The sequence below is a fragment of the Anas acuta genome, chromosome 15 (assembly GCF_963932015.1).
Source record: "Anas acuta chromosome 15, bAnaAcu1.1, whole genome shotgun sequence".
Lineage (NCBI taxonomy): Eukaryota > Metazoa > Chordata > Aves > Anseriformes > Anatidae > Anas > Anas acuta.
The window spans coordinates 1,705,827-1,728,469 of NC_088993.1; the positions used below are offsets into that span (position 1 = coordinate 1,705,827).

General features: G+C 43.2%; 3 protein-coding genes and 1 long non-coding RNA gene across 21 annotated transcripts in view; 2 read left to right on the forward strand and 2 right to left on the reverse strand.

Annotated features, from left to right (window-relative positions):
• CLEC16A (C-type lectin domain containing 16A) overlaps positions 1–1,512 on the reverse strand; it is an 84,110-nt gene extending 82,598 nt beyond the window's left edge. For 6 of the 8 annotated variants that reach the window (XM_068699521.1, XM_068699523.1, XM_068699518.1 and 3 more), the window contains exon 1: positions 1,294–1,512. In XM_068699521.1, the coding sequence (XP_068555622.1) occupies positions 1,294–1,373 (80 nt within the window). In that variant the 5' untranslated portion in view covers positions 1,374–1,512. Of the gene's footprint in view, positions 1–1,000; positions 1,233–1,293 lie in introns of those variants that run through there. The other 2 variants (XM_068699522.1, XM_068699519.1) reach the window with 2 other exon arrangements.
• A 164-nt stretch (positions 1,513–1,676) lies between these two features.
• Positions 1,677–12,356, forward strand: DEXI (Dexi homolog). 2 transcript variants are annotated; one of them, XM_068699527.1, is made up of 2 exons: positions 1,677–2,690; positions 11,699–12,356. In XM_068699527.1, the coding sequence occupies exon 1, from the start codon at positions 2,293–2,295 to the stop codon at positions 2,572–2,574; it is 282 nt and encodes a 93-aa protein (XP_068555628.1). In that variant the 5' UTR covers positions 1,677–2,292; the 3' UTR covers positions 2,575–2,690; positions 11,699–12,356. The 2 variants fall into 2 exon arrangements, with proteins under 2 accessions (XP_068555628.1, XP_068555629.1); XM_068699528.1 differs by lacking the exon at positions 11,699–12,356 and adding an exon at positions 4,600–11,688.
• Positions 12,357–14,325: 1,969 nt separating this feature from the next.
• The window catches only part of CIITA (class II major histocompatibility complex transactivator), a 36,646-nt gene continuing 28,328 nt past the window's right edge, over positions 14,326–22,643 (reverse strand). For 9 of the 10 annotated variants that reach the window (XM_068699514.1, XM_068699510.1, XM_068699513.1 and 6 more), the window contains 5 exons: positions 20,980–21,063; positions 20,113–20,196; positions 18,793–18,876; positions 18,020–18,113; positions 14,326–16,498 (listed from right to left, as the gene is read on the reverse strand). In XM_068699514.1, the coding sequence (XP_068555615.1) occupies positions 18,041–18,113; positions 18,793–18,876; positions 20,113–20,196; positions 20,980–21,063 (325 nt within the window). In that variant the 3' untranslated portion in view covers positions 14,326–16,498; positions 18,020–18,040. The remainder of the gene's footprint in view (positions 16,499–18,019; positions 18,114–18,792; positions 18,877–20,112; positions 20,197–20,979; positions 21,064–22,643) is intronic. The other variant, XM_068699509.1, reaches the window with a different exon arrangement.
• LOC137864909 (uncharacterized) lies at positions 17,050–20,329 on the forward strand. Its single transcript, XR_011101685.1, has 3 exons — positions 17,050–17,838; positions 18,028–18,115; positions 19,205–20,329. It is a non-coding gene; the product is annotated as an uncharacterized lncRNA (long non-coding RNA).

Here is a 22,643-nt window from a genome sequence, read left to right on the forward strand (position 1 = left end):
GTATTTTAGTAGAGAACTACATACTTCAGCTCTCAGGTAACAAGTCAAGTACAAGCACAACACTTCTAAGCCTAACACTCCTTTGCTGCCAATCAAACAGGACATTGCTTGTCCTACAAGAGAATATTTGATCACATTTTTCTTGCCTGAAAGACTAACACCCCTCTCACCAAACTCCTAAATGTAAACTCTTTCTTCCCGCTTCATCATGCATCGGCACCCTTGCTCTATCTGCAAGCGTTAACACCAAAACTAGATCTAGATCACACGAGAGCTCCACAAGCGCTGAGTAGTACAGAGTAAGGACCCGTTGTACATTAATTAGAACATTCCTATGTTTATGTGTGAGCTTTTCCTCACAATGCCAGTCACTGACTTCTCTGTCTGACCTAGTGTGCCTTCAACGTTACTTCCAGCAGTGCTACTGCCACATCAGCTACACTACCTTGTATTTATTGACTTCATTTCCCTGTCTCTGCTAAAGTCCTGCACTGCTGTTTAGTCTTGCTAGTTTTGCACAAATCTCCAGTTTAGAGATAAGGACCAAAAACCATACATCACCTTGATAAAGTAATTGCAAGATCCCAATCCTGTATAAGTGTATCCTGCACTTTAGTGTCCAGAGCCCATTCAAAACCTCTTGTACTCTGACTGATTATCAAAAACTACCAGCCACACATTTCTCTAAGAGCTCTGCATTCACTGCAATTTCATTTAGAAAAAGCTTCCCCTCTCAATGCTCGTCTTCCCTCGCTCAACAGACCAAAAAGCTATTACAGCAGACCTCATTATTCTGCCAGCACCAGGCCCCTCAGAACTGATCAGAGACTTGGAAACTGCTTCACCTCTCCAGCGGCAGAGCCAGAAAACACTCTCCCACCCGTTCTGCAGTCAGCAATAACGCCGGGATTCCGGGCTCCAGAGACCAGCGTTACCATGCCCCAACCCAACAGCTGTACAGCTGCCAGCAGCTCACTCCCCAGGCCCCGCAGCACCGGGCCTGGGCCCGGCCGCCCGCAGGCCGACGGCTGTCTCAGGAAGCACCACAGATTTCTTCCTTATTGCTTCTATCACTCCGCAGAAGGCCGTGGGCTTGTCAGGACTGAAGCCACACACGTCGCAACCACGATCCCGACCTCCCAGTACGGAACCGCGCCTGCCCCGAGGGGAGCTGGAGGCGAAGACAGACAGCCCCGCTGCCGGCTCCTGAGGAAAGCAGCCCGGCCCGCCAGCCCCCCACACAACCGGGGGGCATCCCCGGCCCTCCCGGCCCTCCCGGCCCCCCGCTCTCACTTGAGGTGGTCCAAGGAGTGGATGCTGCGGGCGGCCTTCCCGTGCCCGCCGCCCACCCAGCTGCGGGAGCGGCCGAACATGGCGGCGGCGGCCCCTAGGGCTCCATAGCGCGACGGGCACGGGGGACGGGTGCCGCGGGGCCCCCGGCGCACAGCACGGCCGGCAGGGCGCACGCGCGGCCGGGGCACGCCGGGAAGCGAGGCCTGGACCCCGGGCCCGGCGGCGCTGCGGGGACTTCAACTCCCAGCAGACAGCGCGGCGCGCTGAGGGCTGCCCCTCCGCCATTACGAGTGGGGGGCTCGGCGCCGGCGTCCCCTCAGGGCGCGCGGGTCGTGACGGACGGGGAGAAGCCGGTCCGGGCGCCGGGTGGCACGGGAATGGAGATGGGGCTGGCGGTGCCGTGCCCTCTGCCGAGGGCTTTTGGTCTGCACCGCCCGTCTGGGCTTACGCTGCCTGGTTTAAAGCGGGACAAGGGGAGTGGGAACGTTAGTGGCAGCTGGCTGGGGGGGATCCGCGTCAGTTGAATTCCTTAAATAGCTGAAGAAATTAAATCTCGTAAAAAAAAAAAAAAAAAAAAAAAAAAAAAAGTTGGTAGTGGTGTCTTTGGTCGTACTTTGATACCGGCAGAGCACTGCTGACGAACGGCAGCGCCTCGCTGCGCGCCGCTGAGGGACGGGGGCGCCCCTCGGTCCCCGGGGGCGGTAGCGCTGGGGCCGGGCCGTGTCGGCGGGCCTGGGCTCGGCCCTGCGCACGGGAGCGCGCCCGCCGAGCCGAGCCGCCAAGCGGGAGGGCGGGCGGCGCGGCGGGACTGCGGCAGCCGGGCCGGGCTGCCCCTGGAGCGCCTCCTGCCAGCGGCAGGGCTGCGGCACCGCGCTCAAGCCGGGTTCGCCGGGCTCGGCCTCTCTGCGGGGTCCGCATCGGGCTCCGGCCCCGGCGTTTCGCCCCCTTCGTCCCCCTGCCTCCCCGGCGAGGCTGCGGAGCGCGGCCCCCCGCAGCTGCATGCCCGCCGCCGTGTCGGCACGGCTGGATGCGCTGGAGTCCTGGGCCTTCCATGCGCTGCTGGCGCTGCCCTATATGTTCTACGTGGGCTTGTTCTTCGTCAACGTGCTGATCCTGTACTATGCCTTCCTGATGGAGTACATCGTCCTCAACGTGGGCATCGTCTTCCTGCCCGAGGACGTGGACCAGGCTCTGCTGGACCTGGGAGTGCTCTCCGAGCCGGGTTCCGTGCTCTACGAGACGGACGGCGAGCTGGATGTCTTTGACGGCTACCTGGAGTGACGCCCCGGGGCGGCTGCGGAGCGGGCTTCCCGGGATGCCCCCGCTCCACCCGAGCGGCCCCTGCCCTTCGGGACGCCGCAGGGGAGCCGGCAGCAAACGGAGGGCTCGCAGGGCAAGTAAGTCACTGCCGCTGGCTCCTCTCGGCTGCCGGGCTCCCGGGGCCGGGCCGGGCACAGGGAACAGCCCCGCCGCCCGGCCGGGTGCGCGGAGCGGGTTGGGGGCCGGGGCTGTACGTCCCCGGGGCTCTTCCTGCCCGTGTGGGGTTTGCAGCCGAGCAACAACTTCGCTCATCGGGTCTTAGAGCAGCGCCGAATGGAAGTGATAACGCAGGGCAGTATTTACCCATACACCGGAGGTCACACACTGCTCATAAACACATTTTAAATAGCCGCCCTTTAATAACTGCACTTAGATAACATGAAACCACCCAACTGACCGTTCTCACGTTTATCGCAGCCCCAGGGTTTGCTTGATCAATTTGTTCTGTACTTCTGAGCGATGTTGGAAGCCTGGGAACGTTGTAAGGATTTTGGCGTTTTAAACCACTGAAATGCAGTTGGGAAGCGAATCAGTATTTCCAGCTGGGACACTCTGTGCCAAGTGTATGTTAATGAAAACATTCACAGTTTAAATAAAAATGTGTTAGCAAATCTGCCAGTATAATTTCTTAGCAAAATATTGGCTGTAAGTTTGAAAATCAGTTTAGGATACCTTTTTAACTTTCTGTTTGAAAATAGGGAAATAAGAAATTCTGTTCTAAGGTTGCAGACATAACCTTGGTGAACATATTATACAAATACCATCTGACATCAAGCTATTTTTATCAGTCTTCCAATTTAAAAACAAAACAAAACCTTTTCTGTAATACTGTCCATCATACAGGTTAAAACTATCTTCCTAAATATTTCTGTTAAGATTCCATATAAAGCAATGGTAGCAGTTTTTGATCAATAGTTTAGAACATAAAAAATGGAAATTGGTGGTGTTGGATTAATATTGATTGCATAAACGCGTCTGAGCAAAGCTTGGTCAAAGGCAAGTGGGAGCATGGGGAGAAAAGATTTGTGCTGCTACTGAAGAAATTCCCCCACAAACAGTTATTACAAATAAAAGTGTGTGTACACACAGTTGGTGGTCCATCCCAGACTACTGGGTTAGAATAATTTTTGGCAGTCCCAAAGATCTGTAGCAGAACTCAACTCCCCGCACAACACTGTTGGCTACTTCTTGTAGCTGTCTCCTCCTCTCCCTTTTCAGTTGGGCATATAACATCCAGGCTCAGAACACAGACAATGCAATTCAAAAGTCTTCCTAAGTACCATTCAAACCAGTATCTCCTCTCTTTCAGGAAAGAAGTGCATAATAATGGAAATTTAAGCAAAACCTTTGGTGCAAAAAGTCCTAACCCTTTGCTACCCAAAAATACCTTTTCCCAAACCCCAGATCTTAAAACTCCAATGTAATCTAATGAAAAATATTAAAAAATAATTAAACATACTAACAATTAGTAAGGGATTAAGGGATCACTTATATGCTGACTAGGATTTGTTATGATGAGCTGCATATAGTTTTCAGGAAGACCTAAGGAGAACAACACACATAAAGCTTACTCTGTGGATTTTTCCTGCTACACAGTTCAATACAACACAGGATCTGAGCACAATTCTGTTCAATGCATGTATATGGGCATCTTAAAATTTGCCTTCATATTAATAGGATAAGAAGCTCTGCAAAATACTCGATATTCTCAATTTAAAACAATGTCACCTCTATATGTGGAAATGCAAATGCCTTCACAGAGCTCAGAAGTAAGCCTTAGCCCATGCTCCATCTTGAGGTGATGGAGCTCTGCACAAGGACTAACTGTAGCCTTGACCTTTGGTTTGGAAGTTGACATGTTAGATTATTGTTTCCATTGACAATCAAATCACAAATCTTTTAAGTTAGATCAATTATATTAGATTAGAGATATTAGATAAATATTAGAGAACAAAAAACATGCTATTGCTGCACTTTATTTCACAGAATCGTCAAGGTTGGAAGAGACCTCCAAGATCACCTAGTTCAACCTCTGACCTAACACTAACCAGTCCTCCACTAAACCATATCACTAAGTTCAACATCTAAACGTCTTTTAAAGACCTCCAGGGATGGTGACTCCACCACTTCTCTGGGCAGCCCATTCCAATGCCTAACAATCCTTTTTGTAAAGAAGTTTTTCCTAACATCTAACCTAAACCTCCCCAGGCACAACTTTAGCCCATTCCCTGTTGTCCAGTCACCAGGCACGTGGGAGAACAGACCAACCCCCACCTCACTACAGCCTCCTTAAAGGTACCTGTAGAGAGCAATAAGGTCACCCCTGAGCCTCCTCTTCTCCAGGCTGAACAATCCCAGCTCCCTCAGCCGCTCCTCATAAGACTTGTTCTCCAGACCCCTCACCAGCTTCATCGCCCTTTTCTGGACTCACTCAAGCACCTCAATGTCCTTCTTATAGCGAGGGGCCCAAAACTGAACACAGTACTCAAGGTGCGGCCTCACCAGAGCCAAGTACACTTCCCTAGCCCTGCTGGCCACACTGCTTCTTATACAAGCCAGGATGCTGTTGGCCTTCTTGGCCACCTGAGCACACTGCTGGCTCATATTCAGCCGACTGTCCACCATCACTCCCAGGTCCTTCTCTGCCAGGCAGCTTTCTAACCACTCATCTCCCAGCCTGTAGCTCTGCTTGGGGTTGTTGTGCCCCAGGTGCAGGACCAGGCACTTGGCCTTATTGAACTTCATACAGTTGGCCTCAGCCCATCGGTCCAGCCTATCCTGCAGAGCCTTCCTACCCTCGCGCAGATCAACACACACACCTAACTTGGTATCATCTGTGAACTTACTGAGGGTGTACTCGATCCCCTCATCCAGATCATCGATGAAGATATTAAAGAGGACCGGCCCCTGTACTGAGACCTGGGGAATGCAACTAGTGACCGGCCTCCAACTGGCTTTGACTCCATTCACCACAACTCTTTGGGCCCAGTTATCCAGCCAGTTTCTAACCCAATGAAGTGTATGCCAGTCCAAGCCAAGAGCAGCCAGTTTCTTGAGGAGAATGTTGTGAGGAATGGTGTCAACCATCTATTAATATACTTAATTATATGTTCGGCAACCAGGCCACAAATTGCATAATTATTTAGCCACAAGGCAAAGACTCAGTATGTCACCGTGGAAAGGAATTTGTGTTAATATCCTGGTTACAGGGTTTGTCACAGCTCTGTGACATTTGTCACCACCAGTTCCCCATGTTAAGCCATAGGCTTAGGGAGGCTTGCCATGTTTGCTTCGACCCAGAAGTACTGAGGATTCATCAGACACTGCAGGAAGAGTGGGTCTTAGTTTTATAAGGAGAGATTAGAAATATATAGGCATCACTCACTGCATAAAGTGTAAGAGTAGTGTTCTTCATGTGACTCACCAGTGATTATCGAGAACAACTAAAAAGCTATGATTAGCCCTAGCTGAAACCTTGAAAGTGTGCTCCTTGCTTTTAGAAAGTGCTGCCTTCCACCCAGGAGGTGAATGGCATGCACAAACAGAGAGACAAAGAGAGGAAACCTTAAGAGGCAATTCTGCGCAGTGTGGAAAGGCTTATTTAGTATCAAAGAGCATATGGATCAGAAAAGTTCAGCTCTCTTGCAATGAAAACCTCAGCTGAATAAACCCAAAAGGAGCAAAATTCTGTTCTAAGCATAATTGGTGGCAGAGGTTGAAGATAGACAACTAAGCAGCTCGAAGAAGCTTCCTATCCTATTCAAATGGCGAATTCTATTTGTGTAACCTCAGCAGAATTGAGCTTACTCATGTCATCTCCTGTTTTAGCTTGAGTGTGCCAGATTCTTCGTTATATTTGAAGTCTCCTGGAATAAGGTTGTATGACTGTTCTCTTTGTACTCTTTTAAAATCAGATGTGACTCATCACAAAGTACTCTAATCAGAAAGAAAATGAGCAAGAGTAATCAATAATGAAAACCAAGTAGGAAATACTGGAATTATCAAGGTAAATTTTGATGTATGCCTTTGGTGAGCAGAATCCAGCACTCAAAAGCTTGTGACTCAGCACTTCTGCTCTTTGCCAACATGTAAATCCTGAATCAGTCAAAGAAATAGCTGTACTCACTAGCTGATCAAATAGTGCCAATTGGAAATGAAGGTTCAGCAGCTGTAAGAGGCAGTATGGCCCAGTGGAGAGGGAAAGAAGCATGCTGGACTCCTTCCTTCATCTCCACTGGTGGCTTCTATGAGCTTAACACACTTATGCCTCTGTTCCATTTCTAAAACAAAATGCCACATAAAGGAACATATCAGAAGAACATTATCACTGGCAGTGCTAAGATGCACATAAATGTATTAGAAACCAGCTCCTGATTTGGAATTGTAAAAATAATGAGCAGTGATTGTTTTTTGTTTTTTTGTTTTTTTGTTTGTTTTTCCTTTTAATTTTTCACTATGTTCTTCCCTTATTTGTAGAAATCTTCATGTGGAAAAAAAGTGACTCATTGACTTCACGATATGCACAATTTGTCCATTTTGTTATCAGTTATAGTAATGACAGGTTTAAGAGCAATAGATGGAATTTTTAGAACTGTATGTTTTAAACTCTTAGGCATTACTAAAATTAACGGAAGTTGAATGTTCAAACTTGCGTGGCAGCTCTGTTGTAAAGGCTATTGTACTCCAACTATTCTTAACAGGAATTCCATCCTAGATGGAAGAAAGACGAAATCATGGTTAACTAATGAACTAGCCATTCAACCTCGTTAACCATAGCCAGGCACAGTCCTAAGTGATTTTCTATCAAATGTCTTTGGTAATATAATGCAAAGGAGCAGGCAGATTTTTTGTAAAGTTTTCTAGCAGCTGCTGTTAATAACATGAATTGAAATAAGGCACAGAAAAATAAGAGGCATTTAGCTTAAGATAGAAACACTTAAGGTCTGAGTATTTAATTTGTTAAAACCCCCAGACACAGGTGATTTTAAAGAATTTTTTATAATCTCATTTCTTTAGTTCTTCCCTATAAAATTAAGTTTAATCAGTTTGCTTTAATAGCAGGTGATAATATCCAGTTACTATTTTTAAGCTGCCAAAGGAATTAAAAAATGAATTCAATATAATTCTTTGTGTTTGTTTCCTCCAGAGAACTAGCAAAATGCTATTAGTCAGATGGCAACTAGCAATCCTAAAACAGAAGAATAATTTGTTTAGAAAAGTTTAGGATGTATACTTGACCATTCGAACTCTTTGTATTTCTTCCTTCATGATGATTGTAATTAATACAGAGTACAAGTGTCCCAAAGAATTAGAAAGTGCACAGAAATAGCTAAGTCTTTCCATTTCTTCAGGGAAACTTTCATATTGTCTCTCTCTTTCCAGTTATGCAAGCTCGAGTGTTTTGTCTGGCCACAAGCTTGGGAAAAAATATCTGTAGAATTTGAATGATACTCTCTGTATCAGATATTGGGGGATTAAGAACCTGCCCTTTTGAGGCTTGATAGAAGGGTTTTGAGTGGAGTGGGACCAGTGGAAATGGGGAGGAAAAATTCAGCTGCAACCAGTGGCTGAGAGAAGTCCCACTGCGCAGACTCTTCTTTTGCTGTGGACCAACCAATTCACTCTTGGCGCTGGAGATGGGCACTGAGAAGCATCAGTTTTGTCACCTGCTATGGGGAAGGCATTGATGAACTTTCCTACAGCCTGGGAAGGGCATCTCTTCCCTATTGCTAAACAGCATTTTTCTCCTTTGGCACAGCACATGGAGAAGAGGGTTTTGGTCACTCATGTTCTGTTCAGAAGGCAGAGAACCTGATTCCTCTTCTGGGGGAGTTGTATACTCCATCCAACCGTGATAATACAGGCAGAGACTAATGGTACCCATATATGGAAGTACAAATATAATGGAAAATAATCATATGCACAAATGATTTATCGCTGTGTAAAGCTCTAGTAAGTGACCTAAGACTATTTATTCTTTGAAGTAAGACTGCTTTTTGAAGGGCCAGAAGAAAAGAGCCGAGGCTTGCTCAGGTACTACAGCCCAAACAGGAGGTGGTATTGGAAACACATTCATTTGGAAAGTCAGGAAATAGACGGCAGACAATGTCAGGATGCAGAACAGAGTCACTGCGTTTCCTTTGGTCCAGCCCAAATCCATGACTGAGTTTCTTCTTTTAATGCTGGAGTTGTGCTCTAACAGCTGCATTATTAAATGCTTACAAGGGTTTTTAAGCTGTTGGATCTGAAATTTGAAAAAAGAGTTGCTAACCTTTTTGTTTTCCATTTTTAGGGAAATGTTGGAAGTTTTCTGTTAAGAATTAGGTTCACATGAAATTTGAAGAACGGGCTTCTAACTGGCTGAATAGAAAGGCAAGATTGAATATCCTGGTCAAGTGTATCATTCACACACCGTTTAATATCTGCCACTACAAATTACTGTCTGGGACTAGCAGCCCTACAGCATTATTTGAAACTTCAGTTAGCTTTATGCTTTTCTTTGGAAGCCCAATACATTTTGCGGTGCTATTTTTAAGTCAGCCTTGGTTTCAATCCACAATGCAGAACACTAACAATGTCTGAACTATCTGCTGGTTTTAGTTGAGTTTGGAAAGCGATCAGATAAACTTCAAGTGAGTAACCCATTAGAACAATTGTTTCCCCTTAGTTTAAGAAATATGGACAATAAATAAGGATATTGAGCATATATGATTACTGTTAGCAGGGTGTTGCAGCTGATTAACATTTGATAGAAGGGCCTCATGGACACAGAAGTGTTCTGTGTTCATGTCTTACTATCTACTAGGTAGCAAACAGGAACATAGGAAATGCTGTGATGAGTCAGACCAAAATCACCTGGCTTCACGTTCCAGCTCTGACACTGGCAGGAGATGCCATTTGAGACCACACATAAATATGACTGAAAGCTGCAGCCTGTTGCCTTTGTACTTTTCATACTCCACAATGGAAGAACCAGGGATGTTAGAGGGCACACTGCTGCCCAGCCCTTTAGCGACTGTTTTCCAATTCCTTCTCTCTACCTCTTAAGACTGAGATGAGCTTCTTTGCTCCACTTCTTGAAATACAGGACCAGAAGCGCACATAATGCTCCTGATGTAGGCACACAATGGCTTCATATGGCTCTTGTTGTCTTGTTCTCACTATCCTTCATGATGATGCCCAAAATTTTTTAGCAGTGGGTTTTTTAGGTGCCACTGCTGAGATAGGGACTTCAGGGTCTTGTCAGTAGTGATTATTAGTTGTAATTGCCAGCTACAACTTCTGCATCATGTAGGCAGGTGCAAAGTATTTGTCTGTAATTGCATTATATTACCATTAAGTAAAGTCACCTGCAGCCTTTTGCCCATTCGATGTCATGAGGTCCTTCTGGGGTTTTTTGCTATCATCATCTGAATATCTGGAAGAGCTTATTTTCTGCAGTCATGGAGGTTTCTCTGTTTATTCTCTTCTCTGGCCCACTAATGGTGTTGTTGAATAAAAACTGTTCTCTGGTATACCCTGCTACTGACTTCTTTCCTATCAAGCTCTGTTCTTTACTTCAATCTTTTCATACGCTTTCAATCCATAAAAGAACCTTTCTCCCTGTGTCAACCTGTTTGCTTTACAGCTTTCTGTAATTAATTTGTTAATGATACCATGTTCCTCAGTCTCTCCATGCTCATCCAGAACATGTGACAATTGCATTTCATTCTTCATTCAGACTCCTCACAGCGTCTGCTTTGTCTTTTGCACCTGAACTCATGGCAATCTCTCTGCCTCAGGGCCTGTGTGCTAGAGGACTGGGTTGGCAGGGCAAAATGACCTGCTGAGCCACTACGCCAAGCACAGAAAGTGACCAGGCTGTTTTGCCCTGCAGCCCAGTGAGAGCCTATTCAGAGAACTCCATGATCTGTGAATAGATCATGGTCTGCTCCGTGATGTAAAGCAGATCTGTTAGAAGGCCCGTTAAGACCCCCAGCTACAGCTTTGTACCACAAATTCCCATTTTACAACCAGATGAGCATCTTTACTGTGTAGGGTCCCCTGCCTTTACATGCTGTGCAGGAGGCCTATAAGATCTGTAAAAGGGGAAGGAGGGAAGAGCTGTCCTTCCAGAGACTTGTTCTGCAGAGCACAGATCTTCTCCTGAACTGCTGGCTACCAGGGACCTGCTCTCGGTTTCCTGTACCCCCAAAACTCTTCTTTGACAAAGACTCATCCCCACTCTGAGCTGCACCATCCTGCTCTGTGTTAAAGTCACCTGTAAGATCACAGGACCAAATGGGTCCTGTCACCACTGCCCAGCACATCCACAGCTCTGGTTCAGCTTGAAGAAGGCTTTTTCAGGCTCTGATGATGGTAAAAATCACCTCTTAATACCTGTCAGATACTTGGAACCATCCAAGGTAAATCAGGTACACTGCGATAAAGCAAAACAGTAGCAATTTTCCTTGTCAGTTAGTCCAAGAAGTTGCTCCAACATGTTACTTAACTCTATAAATTACTTACTGGTGGATCCAAAATGCTTTGAACAAAGTGACTCTAGAGAAAGAAAAAGAGAAAGTGACCAAAATCAGAGGCTGCGTCAAATGTAAGCAGCGTATGATTAACACAATTATACCATCTAAGGAACAGCATCATTAAGAAGATATAGACAATTCAAAAATCAGTTTTTAGTAAGAGATATGTAAAGTGATATCAAACCTAGCATAAAATAGTCTATCCCCTGGCATGTCAAGCCTGGTTGCTCTCCTAGGAGCAGCCCTTACTAATTGACCTGATGGACTGTGGTTGACTGCTTGTTCTCATACCCCTCAAACCAATAGCTTCATGGCTACATTAAAATTATGCTAAGGACTGATGTGCTCTTTAACAGGAACTGTTACACGGATTTCACTGAAACGTTAATCAGGCCCTTAATTCTCAAAGAACTACTATCCATGATCATGAAAATTTGGATTTTTATTTATTTATTTATTTATAAGAAACAGCACGGTGCTGTATCTAACATAAACACTGACTTCTCTGTTCAGTTCAGGTCTAGTGGGTTACTCTGTATTTGTTATGTGTTTTTTTTTTTAAACAGATGCATTAAACACCTGAAATGGATTATGACCAGGTTAATGGATCAAGTTATGGAAAGAAACTATACTCTGAAATGTAGAGATGAAAAGAAGGACGAGGGGACAACAAGAAGAGTTGTTATCAAAACTTGTCAGCCGTGACTTTTTCCCCATGGTCATTGCCTCTTGAGTGTGCACTACCTGACCTGCAGTGATTCACGTACAGTTCTGGGCTTCCATAGGTAATTCTGGGATGGACTGTGTGAACAAGTAATGTAAGCTATGTTCTCTTACAACAGAAAATCAAGATGTTACTCAGTTTTGATAAACTTTTGAATAAATACCATGTCATCCAAATGGACACGCTCTACATAATGCTTAAGCAAGTTTTGCAATTGCACATTGAAAACTAGACCAGCCAGTAGTTCCATTATCGGTGATCTCTCAGGGGAATATATCCAGGAGTGCTTCAAGAAGGTTCTGTTCAGGGTAGTATTATGGCAAGAGCTGTGCTAGCAAGATATTTTATTTTAATCATGAGCTTTGAAATAGATCAGACACTGAATTTTATATGTCAGATTATCTAACCAGATACTTTGGAGATTGTTTAAGCTCATGTTCCTATGTACAGATATGAAAGCAATACAATAAAGACTGACCTTTTCCATGAAAAAGAAAGCAGTCATTTGTTGGAGTTGTTCTTTTTCCCTTTGAACAGAAAATAATTTAAATATGCTTCCAGGAAATTGCAGTTTTCCTACAGGTGCCTGGAAGTAGTTCCATGTTACTGAGATGGCCAGCATACAGGCAATCCTGCTACATGAAAAATTACTTGAAAAATCAGACCTGAAATGAAACACCAGGAACCATGCAGTGTTGGGAGAAAACAAACAAACAAACAAGCAACTAACATGTTATTGTGTTATTTGTGCAGCTATTTTACTGTTTTTATCTTACTGGTATATTTTAGAAGTCTGGTTTTCATAACAGTGCAGTTGCTAAGCAAAGTTGATATATGAAGAACATTTCAGATAAAGCAGAATTGAACATGTTTCTTCTGAAATTTCTCCATACACTGTATCTGCCCCCTGCAGTCTGTGTCTCTGTCACCTGCTCCCAGCTTGGGCTTTCAGACCAAGACAGATGGCATCATGAGTGCCCTGGCAGCAAGGATGAAGGAACAAGAGAGCAGCAGTTTAGCTCCCACTTGAAGCAATGACAAAGACCTTGTGTATCGAACTCCTTTTTCATCCTGGTATTCTCAGTGTGAATGCTTGAATGGCATTTCTGAACTCCTAGCGCAGTAGAAATTTGTGCATAGTCCCCCAAACACAATTTTCAGCTGCTCCTGCAAGAGGTGAAGCACTGCCATGAAATTACATAGCTTCCTCCAAAATAGGTTATTAGATGCACTTTGGGAGCCTAAAGCAAACAAGTGCTTTGTTCCAGGCATTCCCTGGCTTGCAATTCATGGGTGAAGTCACTTAGGACACAATATTCTGACACATAAGAACACGTTTAGGGATCTAAATTGCCACGTAAGCACCTATATAATGAATAGTCAAGTTTAAAGACTTGTAAAATTTGTGTTCACATAGCCATGTGGTTCTAACACAAGGAATACTGCATTTTGCTACTGAAGGCAGCATGCCTGGCGTCTATATAATTAGGACTTCATACTGTTCAGAGACATCTTACACCAAGTATTTCAGGTCACATGTGTGTCATTTCAAGAACATGGTTGAGTTTTTCATTATGCTTACTGTGGTATCTACTGCTCGGTAATCATTCCCTGCAGTGGGTTTACACCACATGATGCACAGATCAAGGAACACAAATTCCACCAAGTAAGTCACTTCAGAAGTTCTGAATCAAAGATGAAGACTTCTGATTTCTTTAGACATTTTAGCGATAGGGAAAAAATACTTCAATTGAAAGTAGATCTGACTACCGTCGTAACATAAGGCTTATATTTTAGTAAGGCTTCACAGATAACAAAAAGAATATGGGCATAAAGAGACAAGATAAGCATTCTTCTCATCCTAAGGGGGGGATATGGTTTAGTGGGGACTGTTAGTGTTAGGTCAGAGGTTGGACTCGATGATCTTGAGGTCTCTTCCAACCTAGAAATTCTGTGATTCTGTGATTCTGTAAAAGGAGATTTTAGAACACTGATTTGATCAGAGTAGCTTTTTTAGGGTAGCCAGTGAATTCAGTCTTCTACACACAAGGCACTCAATTGATAAAAGCATTTTCCATGAGTTTTGTGCCACAATAGTATCCACCCAGACTTTGAACCTTGATTAATTTAAAAACTTGTAACTACAAAAAGCCTGAAATAATTAAAACAACTTTTTTTGCTGTTATTAGTAGGCAGCTTCAGTCAGAAGTTTTATGTCTTCTAGTTTGGACGAACAGCCTGCCAGTTGGTCATGCAAGATCCCACTGCCTGTTAGGAAAGCATTATTTCTCCATTTCAGACCACTGAACTGGTAGGTGCCAGCAGGACCAAGCTAACTCCCGTGCATATTCCCTGCCTTTAACAGGGAATGCAGGAGCTCTTCACGTGTTACTATGTTCAGAAGCCAGCAGTGTTTTCCCAGTGCTTCAGAGAAAAAAATCAAAATAATTTTCAATAACTACTGCACGCTACTGTAAAAAGAAATACTTTTATTAATACTTTTTTTAAAATCATGTATAAAAAAAAAAATAACACAACCAAAACACTGCATCAGAATTTACAATATGTACACTATAAGCACGCATCTCCCACTAAGAGAACAGTAGAATACCCAACACCATTTTAGCAGTCTAGACAGTTGCCTATGTAAGGTTAGCGTATTCTTAGATTCAGTCACAGTGAAGCCTAGATGCAGAGTATATCCCTACAGGTGCATTTGTCATTCAAAGGTTTGCTAGAGGAAGCTGAGACAAGGGCTCACCATAGCTCTGCATGGCTGGAGCATCATAAGCTGATGGGAATGTCACACTGAATTTAGTTCAAACTACTTCCCATTCAAGCAGCTGTAAAGAGGGGGAATATGAATGAGATTTTTCCACAGCTCTGGCTAGAATTTGAAGACCCAAGCAAGTAGTGAAGAAGAATGCCATTTCCTAGTTACAATCACATTCTCCGTAGTGTTTTTCACCTTACTCTCTTGTACTATTGCTTCCACGTACTAGGTCTGGTTCCTGGCTATTCAGATCAGCAGAAATCATTTGTAATTTTGAACTGTTTAAATTGTTGTTTGTTTTTTTTTGAACCACATCATAACATCTGGAGTTGAGAGATTTTCATTTGCAAAGGTCCTTGGTCAGCATTGTCAGTGCTTTCTAGCAAAAGAAACTTCAAGGATGTAGTTGAGCTAATGGTGAGGTAGCAAAATGAAGTACAGAAGCCTCCCTTCCTTATCTGTAGCATATTGAATACTTCTAGCTTTTACTTTCCAGCTGATTTCCTGTCTCCAGACAGCATTTGGACATGGAACAGAGTGAAAGTCCTGACAAATGCCTCTGCACGATTATAAATTCTTTTCATGCTCACAGAGCTGAAGTACAAAAAAAGAAGGAAGGAAAAAAAAAAAAAAAAAGAGGAAACAATTGTTTTGCTATTGCAGTCAGCAGGGCTGGTGTACAGCCAACATAACACTGATGCCTGCAGAATGGATACGTTAGCACTTTGAAATATGCCACTTCCTATTATTGCCTAATTCTTCAGATTCTTCAAATTCTGTAAAAGCAGGCCACAACAACAACACAAAGTAGTGATATCTCTTTCAAGCAGATGTATGTACATTTACTTGCCACCTGTAGGTGAGAGACTAAATCTCAGTTCATGTATATGAGTGAGAAAAGTTCATTTCAGAAGTTTAACTTGTGTTTTCAGTTCCTCAGTTTCATGCATATATACTTTAGTTGACATACTATACAACATAGAATCTCTTCTCTTCTCTTAATATCTCACACAAAGTGAAATTCTTTTACTCCTTAAAATTTAAAAAAGCTTTTAAAGTTCTCATTTGTGACAGAGTAAAAACCTGAGGATTTTTGTGCAGAGCTGAAGTTATTTATGTATGTTTGTCTTTCTGCTACATCATCAAAAAATCCCTGATATTTTTCTAGTTTAAATTCATTTTTCTTTTTTTTTTTTTTCTTAATCTTTTTGAAGAAATCTGTAACAAGACAGTTATTTGATTAAAAATACCTTTCTTAAGACAGCATCACAATTAGCATCAAGAAATGAGCCACTTCTAGATTTGCAACGATAATATTACAATTTCAGACTGGTCATTCCTACTTATGCTTCAGACCCTAATAGTTCAATTTAATCCAGATTTGCAGGTGAAAACTGTAACATTGAGCTTTAGTAGCCTGAAATCAAAAAGAACTTAATTGCAGTTATCATTGGCACCATGAAACAATTAGATTTGGTCTGTTGTTACTTCAGATGTTGCATGTACAGCAGCTTGCAGCATATACTTCAATGAAGCGATGATGGAATTTTATACTACCAATAAGCTGGTGACTCCTGTTCACCTTTAATGGTGAGCAATATCCAGATGTCCTTTTCTTCTGTGAAACTTGATGTTACTTAACTGTTCATCACTTCAATGGAAGCACAACCAAGTTTTTAAAAAGCATATAAAATGACCTTTTAAAAACTTGAACTCCATCATTCACTCACTTCAAGCATCACCCAGAAGCTTAAATGGGACATTTTTCATTTTGCCACTATTATGAAAATCAGCATTTAATTCCTGATTCATAAAGCAGCAAGAAGATGGGAAAACATAGACGAGACCTTCCCTTCTCCTTTTTGTTACCTGTGAAACAATAAGAACAGAATATCAGATCTGCTTAATCACCATTAAAATCACCAAACCCACATATAAATTATGTGCTCTGAAAAAACATGGCAGTGGCTGGTAGATGATGGATGTTTCCAGCTGGAAGACTGGATCCAGACTCCCTGCTGCTACCAGTCCTTAGTGCTAATGAAGACAAAGGTTTCCTCACCTGCTCAGATGCTACACTATTGCGGCAACCTGTGCCACAGAAATGCATAGGAGATATGAGAGAATAGTTGCAGAGGAAGGTGTGAAGGATTAGAGAAAACTTTGCATTTACGAGGCTTCCCAGCATTGTTGTTAACCCTAATGTCTTCTCACCTAAGTAGGTATGATTATTCAACATGACAAAGAGTTAGTACTTCATTGTGCTGTCAGCTATTAAGAATCACTACAGATTTTTCCTGCCACCATATAAAGCAAGTCTGTGATGCTGGTATGGTACCAACTCTTCCAAAACCTGTAGCCTGATCAGAGCTATAAAAACAGCTAAACCTACATATGGTGATCAGTGCACTGAGAGCAAGAGTCATGCAAAACTTTGGCTCCCTGCATAGCTTCAGGAGCCATTGGCAACTGCAGCCTCTCCCAGGGCCATTCAAAACCACAGCTCAAGCAGCCTGGAAATCATTCTGCAATCTGTTTTTGCCTATCTGAAAGAAAGCCAGAAGGCCTCTGGTGTCTGACTTAACTTCTTATTCCTTACATAGATTGTTTCACTGATGCATCCTGAAATTCCTTTTTTTTCAGCAGCAAGAGGAAGCACATGGCAGAAAGCTGGGAGGAGAAATCCTGTACTTAATTTCCTGTAACTGCCTCTGCAGCTCCGTCAGCTCAGTAGCGTCAAGGCAGTAAAATCCTTGTGACCATCAGCAAAGTGTTTTCTACAGATGTAACTATTTCAAGGATCCTTAAGACTGCGCAGGCAGAATCAGTGAAGTGAAAGTGGCTGCCTGTGGGCAGACTGCACAAAAAGGACTGACAACAAGGAATGCAGGGACCAACGATTTGCTCTGGGTACAGTCTAGACACAGCTTCATAGGGAGGCAAAACAGGTGTGGAGGATTAAACACAGGAAAAGTGAAATGACTGACTAAAAATCAGTACAAAACAATCTCTGAGGAGTACAGAACTCATCTATTAAACATGAGAATAACAGTTATTTAGTTTTGACCAACAGAAAAGAGCAGATTAGCAGGCCAGCTGCTAGTCACTGAACTGGGCTGAACCAGGAGTAGCTGATAAGGTTCATTAATTCTTGCCCACTCAGCCCTTGCAGTCTGCTAGCACTGGTGTTGGGGAAATGGGAGATTGAGGTGAGTGGCCGAAAGGAAATTTGTTGCAATATTGATCTATGCCAGTCACGGGCAGCATCTCTTTATGTAACCATGTAGGCATTTATGCTGTTCCTGTGCCTGGTGCCAGTGAGACCTATCAGAATCAACAGCTGCCACAAAAACAAATCTTGTTATCTCAAGGAGCCAGAATTTATGTTACCTTTACAGGATACAACTGAACCTACACACTGATCCTCGAGTCCAGCTGCTGAAGGTGTTCAAGAACTCCATAAGGAATTGTAGGATTCCATATCCTGTAAGTGCATGTTAAGAAAGGAAAGGTTTTAAGACATATAATTTATTTCACATGTTTGGGGTGTTTTGTTTTTGTGTTTTTTGGTGGCAGTGATTTTTTGTTGTTGTTGTTTTGTTTTTGCTTTTAAGTTGCCTTTCCATTTTGAACATCATTCTATTCTACAGAAGTATTTAAGCAATGGAACAAATGAAAATTCATTTTAATTTAAAAGAAAGCAGTCCACTCCCCCATACTCTAGCTGACTCTGGTTGCAGGACACACTACAGTCCTGCCTCCCTAACTATTCTTTACTTTCCCTTCAAACTCCCTTCCCCTCAATATGTACTGGCAGCTTCAGTCTATTTAACCTGTAATGATGGCTGTTAATTGTTTATCCCTCAAATACAAGTCCTGCTGCACAGAGATCATTACAGTTGGAAGAAGACGTGATGGAAGGCTCAGTGTAAACTGTGCTTAAAGCAATACAAGCTTGCTTGCCTGGAGCAATGGAAAATTAATACTGCTGAAACCAGAGATGACATTTTTAACATTTGTGTGACTGCTTTCATATTTTGGTGATTACTTTTTTGTGCCTCATATAAATCTGTCAAATACAGAAGACAGCTTTAGCATGAGTTCGAATTCAATTTGCAGATCTATTTGATATATCTTAGATGTGTATGTATAAAGAAACTTACAACAAGTTTTTTATATGGGGGCATTTTCGTAGGCTGTCAGTCAGCTGTTGGGCTCCAACACCAGTTATTTTGTTATACTGAACACTGAGGGGAGTAAAAAAACCTTGTTAATTCAGATCAGATCAAATACCAGTGCAAACATTTCTTTCAAAAGCAGAAATAATATAGGGGATTATCTGTGTATAGAGGGGAAAGAAAAAGTAAAAAGAAAATAGATCCATGATTAAAAAATAAATTAAAAAAAATCAAAAGGACAAACTGGGACTCCATAAAGTTAGGTTACTCCATCTGTTTCCTTATTCTATGTACCTAAGGTCTTTCTCCATCTCCCCATGACCATATTCTCCCAACTAAAACCAAATTTTCCTCTCCATCCAGTGACTGCTTATCTGATTTTTTTTCTCACCTCCAGATTGATTCATCCTACAGCACTCGGATGTCATGGAGCTAAAGTTTCCCCTTTTTCCCGCTGAGCCAACAAGTTATATATACTCATCAGTAGGCATTAAAGATGGACAGGGATGTTCCTCCTCAGTTAGCAAGTTTTGCATCTATGAAACTCTTTCCCTGTTCTGCATCTTCCAGGTATTTTAAGAAAACATTGGCCAGTTTGTAACTGCCTCCTTGAGCTGCTGCCCTTGGGGCTCCAGGTGACATGAGCAACAGCCCAGCCACTAACTGGCTTCCTGACAGAGTGTCTGTCCATGAGATTGGCTAGAGAATGAGCAAGGAATGAAATACATCCAACTTTGAGTTCCAGACCCAGCTGAGGGGCAAAGCTACACCCAATGGTGGTAGAAGTGTGTAGATTTCCAGACTCCTGCCACACATGTCCTTCATCAGTGGCTGGCTATGTTACCAAGTACCTAGAAAACTATGAAGTCATGTCCTTTGCCATAGCCTATAATGGTTCCAAAGAATCTACGGTGAATTGTTCCTTAAACCCTTCCAACCACTGACTATCTAGACTCCACCTAAGTGCCTTTGCCCTTCGCACAAGACTGGGAATAATGCATAGCTTTCCTGTATGGAGAGGCAACAACAAGACAAGCCTTCAGCATTTACTAAAAACAGATCAACCTTCTCAAGAATTTTCTGCCATTGCAATCTAAGTTTTCAGGCAGATATGGATCAGGGGTCACCTCAATCTTTCCACAACTTTTCTGTCTCAACGAATGTCAGCTTCAAAGCCCAACATAACCACGCAGATTTTTTTTCCCTGCAAATTTTGTCTCCTCTACCCTCAGCGTGGAAGATCTGAATGTTCAGTATCCAAGCAAATAAGCTCTCCTGATCCATTTCAAAAGATTTCATACTCACTCTAGCACTCTTAAAGATGCCATCGCATGAAGAACTTTTGCAAGATTTTCTGCTCCAAAATCACAAATGTTATTATTGTACAAGCTGCAGACAACAAAACCAGTATAGTTACAATCAAATAATGAACAATGTAAACAGATTATACATTAGATCACGAAATTCTGGATATCATTGGAACATCTTAACTTCCAATTTTCCTTATCTAATTGCAGCTAATCATTTCATGTTTCTAAACAGTTTCATGGTTTCTATATCAAGCAAGGCAAATAGCTTTTTTCAGCTTACACAGCTACAGCAAAAATAGGTCTAGGATTCTTAATGAATACTAAGAACATTCCTGACTACATCAGAGAAAATTAATAATCTGCAAGAAAATGAGGCTCAAATCTTTGGTGCACTGCATTCAAAAGTTTTCAATGTGAGCAAATTATCCAAGAAGTGCACACCACAGTTTTTTGTATTCCACCTGAGACACTTCATTCAGGCCTATGCCAGAGACATAAATGAAGCGAAATGGGCCATTTGTCCCTTACCAGCAAGTATGCGCTACCTCACTGATGGCTTAGCAAGCTCTGCATACATGTAAGCTTGCAATGGATCATGTTCTTGTGTGTGAATTTGTAAAGGGCATTATTAAGCACTAGGTATTTTGAATTAGATTTTAAAATCAGTATGTTCATTGTTATATTCCTGAGATATGCTTCTGTATGACTACACTGGGTCATATGTTTATCTTCTCCTTTCAGGCTTTGTAGTCAAAACTTGGCTATTGCAAGTTGTGTGCACATGGATTCTGTTTCCAGTGATTTCTGACAGAGACAGTAAGGTGTGTTATGTAAAACAACTGAACAGGACACAACCACTTACCTTAGTGTTGTTAATGAAGATAAGGCAGGAAGAGTTGTAGCTAGTTTCTCTGCACCCACATCTGTTATCTTATTCTGTGATAAGCTACAGTAGATGAGATGGCTTTGTTAGCTGAGCACATTTATTCTAATTGATTAATATATGGAGCAAATTGATTTTAGATGTTGTCCCGAACAACAAAGGTGATGCTACAATACAGTGTGATAAGGCCTAGAGTTACCATTAACCCAAGACCTTTCCTCAGGATTTAAGATAATACAGTTTCAAGAGTCTTTTCTTACAAAAAAGATTAAATTTGGCACATTTCTGCAAAAAATTGAGAGCAGTAACTGGTACTTCTCAGTCAAAAAGAAAAGCAGGAAAAAAGAAAGAAAAACAAATACCCAGAAAAATATTACTTTAAATGGACCCCAGTATCTAGTTCTGTGTGGTAAATAAGACACTGCACACATTTACACTCAGAAGTCTACTGACTTTGAAGAACTATAAGAAGGTAACGAGGCTGTGCAGGGACAAAATTAGAAAGGCCAAAGCTCATCTGGAGCTCAATCTGGCTACTGCCATTAAAGACAACCAAAAATCTTTTTATAAATACATCAACACAAAACGGAGGACTAAGGAGAATCTCCATCCTTTACTGGATGCGGGGGGAAACTTAGTTACAAGAGATGAGGAAAAGGTGGAGGTGCTTAATGCCTTCTTCGCTTCAGTCTTTAGTGGCAATACCGGTTGTTCTCTGGATACCCAGTACCCTGAGCTGGTGGAAGGGGATGGGGAGCAGGATGTGGCCCTCACTATCCACGAAGAACTGTTTGGTGACCTGCTACGGCACGTGGATGTGCGCAAGTCGATGGGGCCAGATGGGATCCACCCAAGGGTACTGAGAGAACTGGCAGAGGAGCTGGCCAAGCTGCTTACCATCATTTATCAACAGTCCTGGCTATCGGGGGAGGTCCCAGTTGACTGGCAGCTAGCAAACGTGACGCCCATCTACAAGAAGGGCCGGAGGGCAGACCCGGGGAACTACAGGCCTGTCAGTTTGACCTCAGTGCCAAGGAAGCTCATGGAGCAGATTATCCTGAGTGTCATCACGCGGCACTTGCAGGGCAAGCAGGCGATCAGGCCCAGTCAGCACGGGTTTAGGAAAGGCAGATCCTGCTGATTTCCTTCTATGACAAAGTGACGCACGTGGTGGATGAGGGAAAGGCTGTGGATGTGGTCTACCTTGACTTCAGCAAGGCTTTTGACACCGTTTCCCACAGCATTCTCCTCAAGAAACTGGCTGCTCTTGGCTTGGACTGGTGCACGCTTCGTTGGGTTAAAAAATGGCTGGATAGCTGGGCCCAAAGAGTCGTGGTAAATGGAGTCAAATCCAGTTGGAGGCCGGTCACTAGTGGCGTCCCCCAGGGCTCGGTGCTGGGGCCGGTCCTCTTTAATATCTTCATCAATGATCTGGACGAGGGCATTGAGTGCACCCTCAGTAAGTTTGCAGATGACACCAAGTTAGGTGTGTGTGTTGATCTGCGCGAGGGTAGGAAGGCTCTGCAGGATAGGCTGGACCGATGGGCTGAGGCCAACTGTATGAAGTTCAATAAGGCCAAGTGCCAGTCCTGCACCTGGGGTGCAATAACCCCAAGCAGAGCTACAGGCTGGGAGATGAGTGG

Bases quoted from the DNA above. Each gene is read 5' to 3' on its own strand.
- DEXI (XM_068699527.1), top strand. From the start codon at position 2,293: ATGCCCGCCGCCGTGTCGGCACGGCTGGATGCGCTGGAGTCCTGGGCC.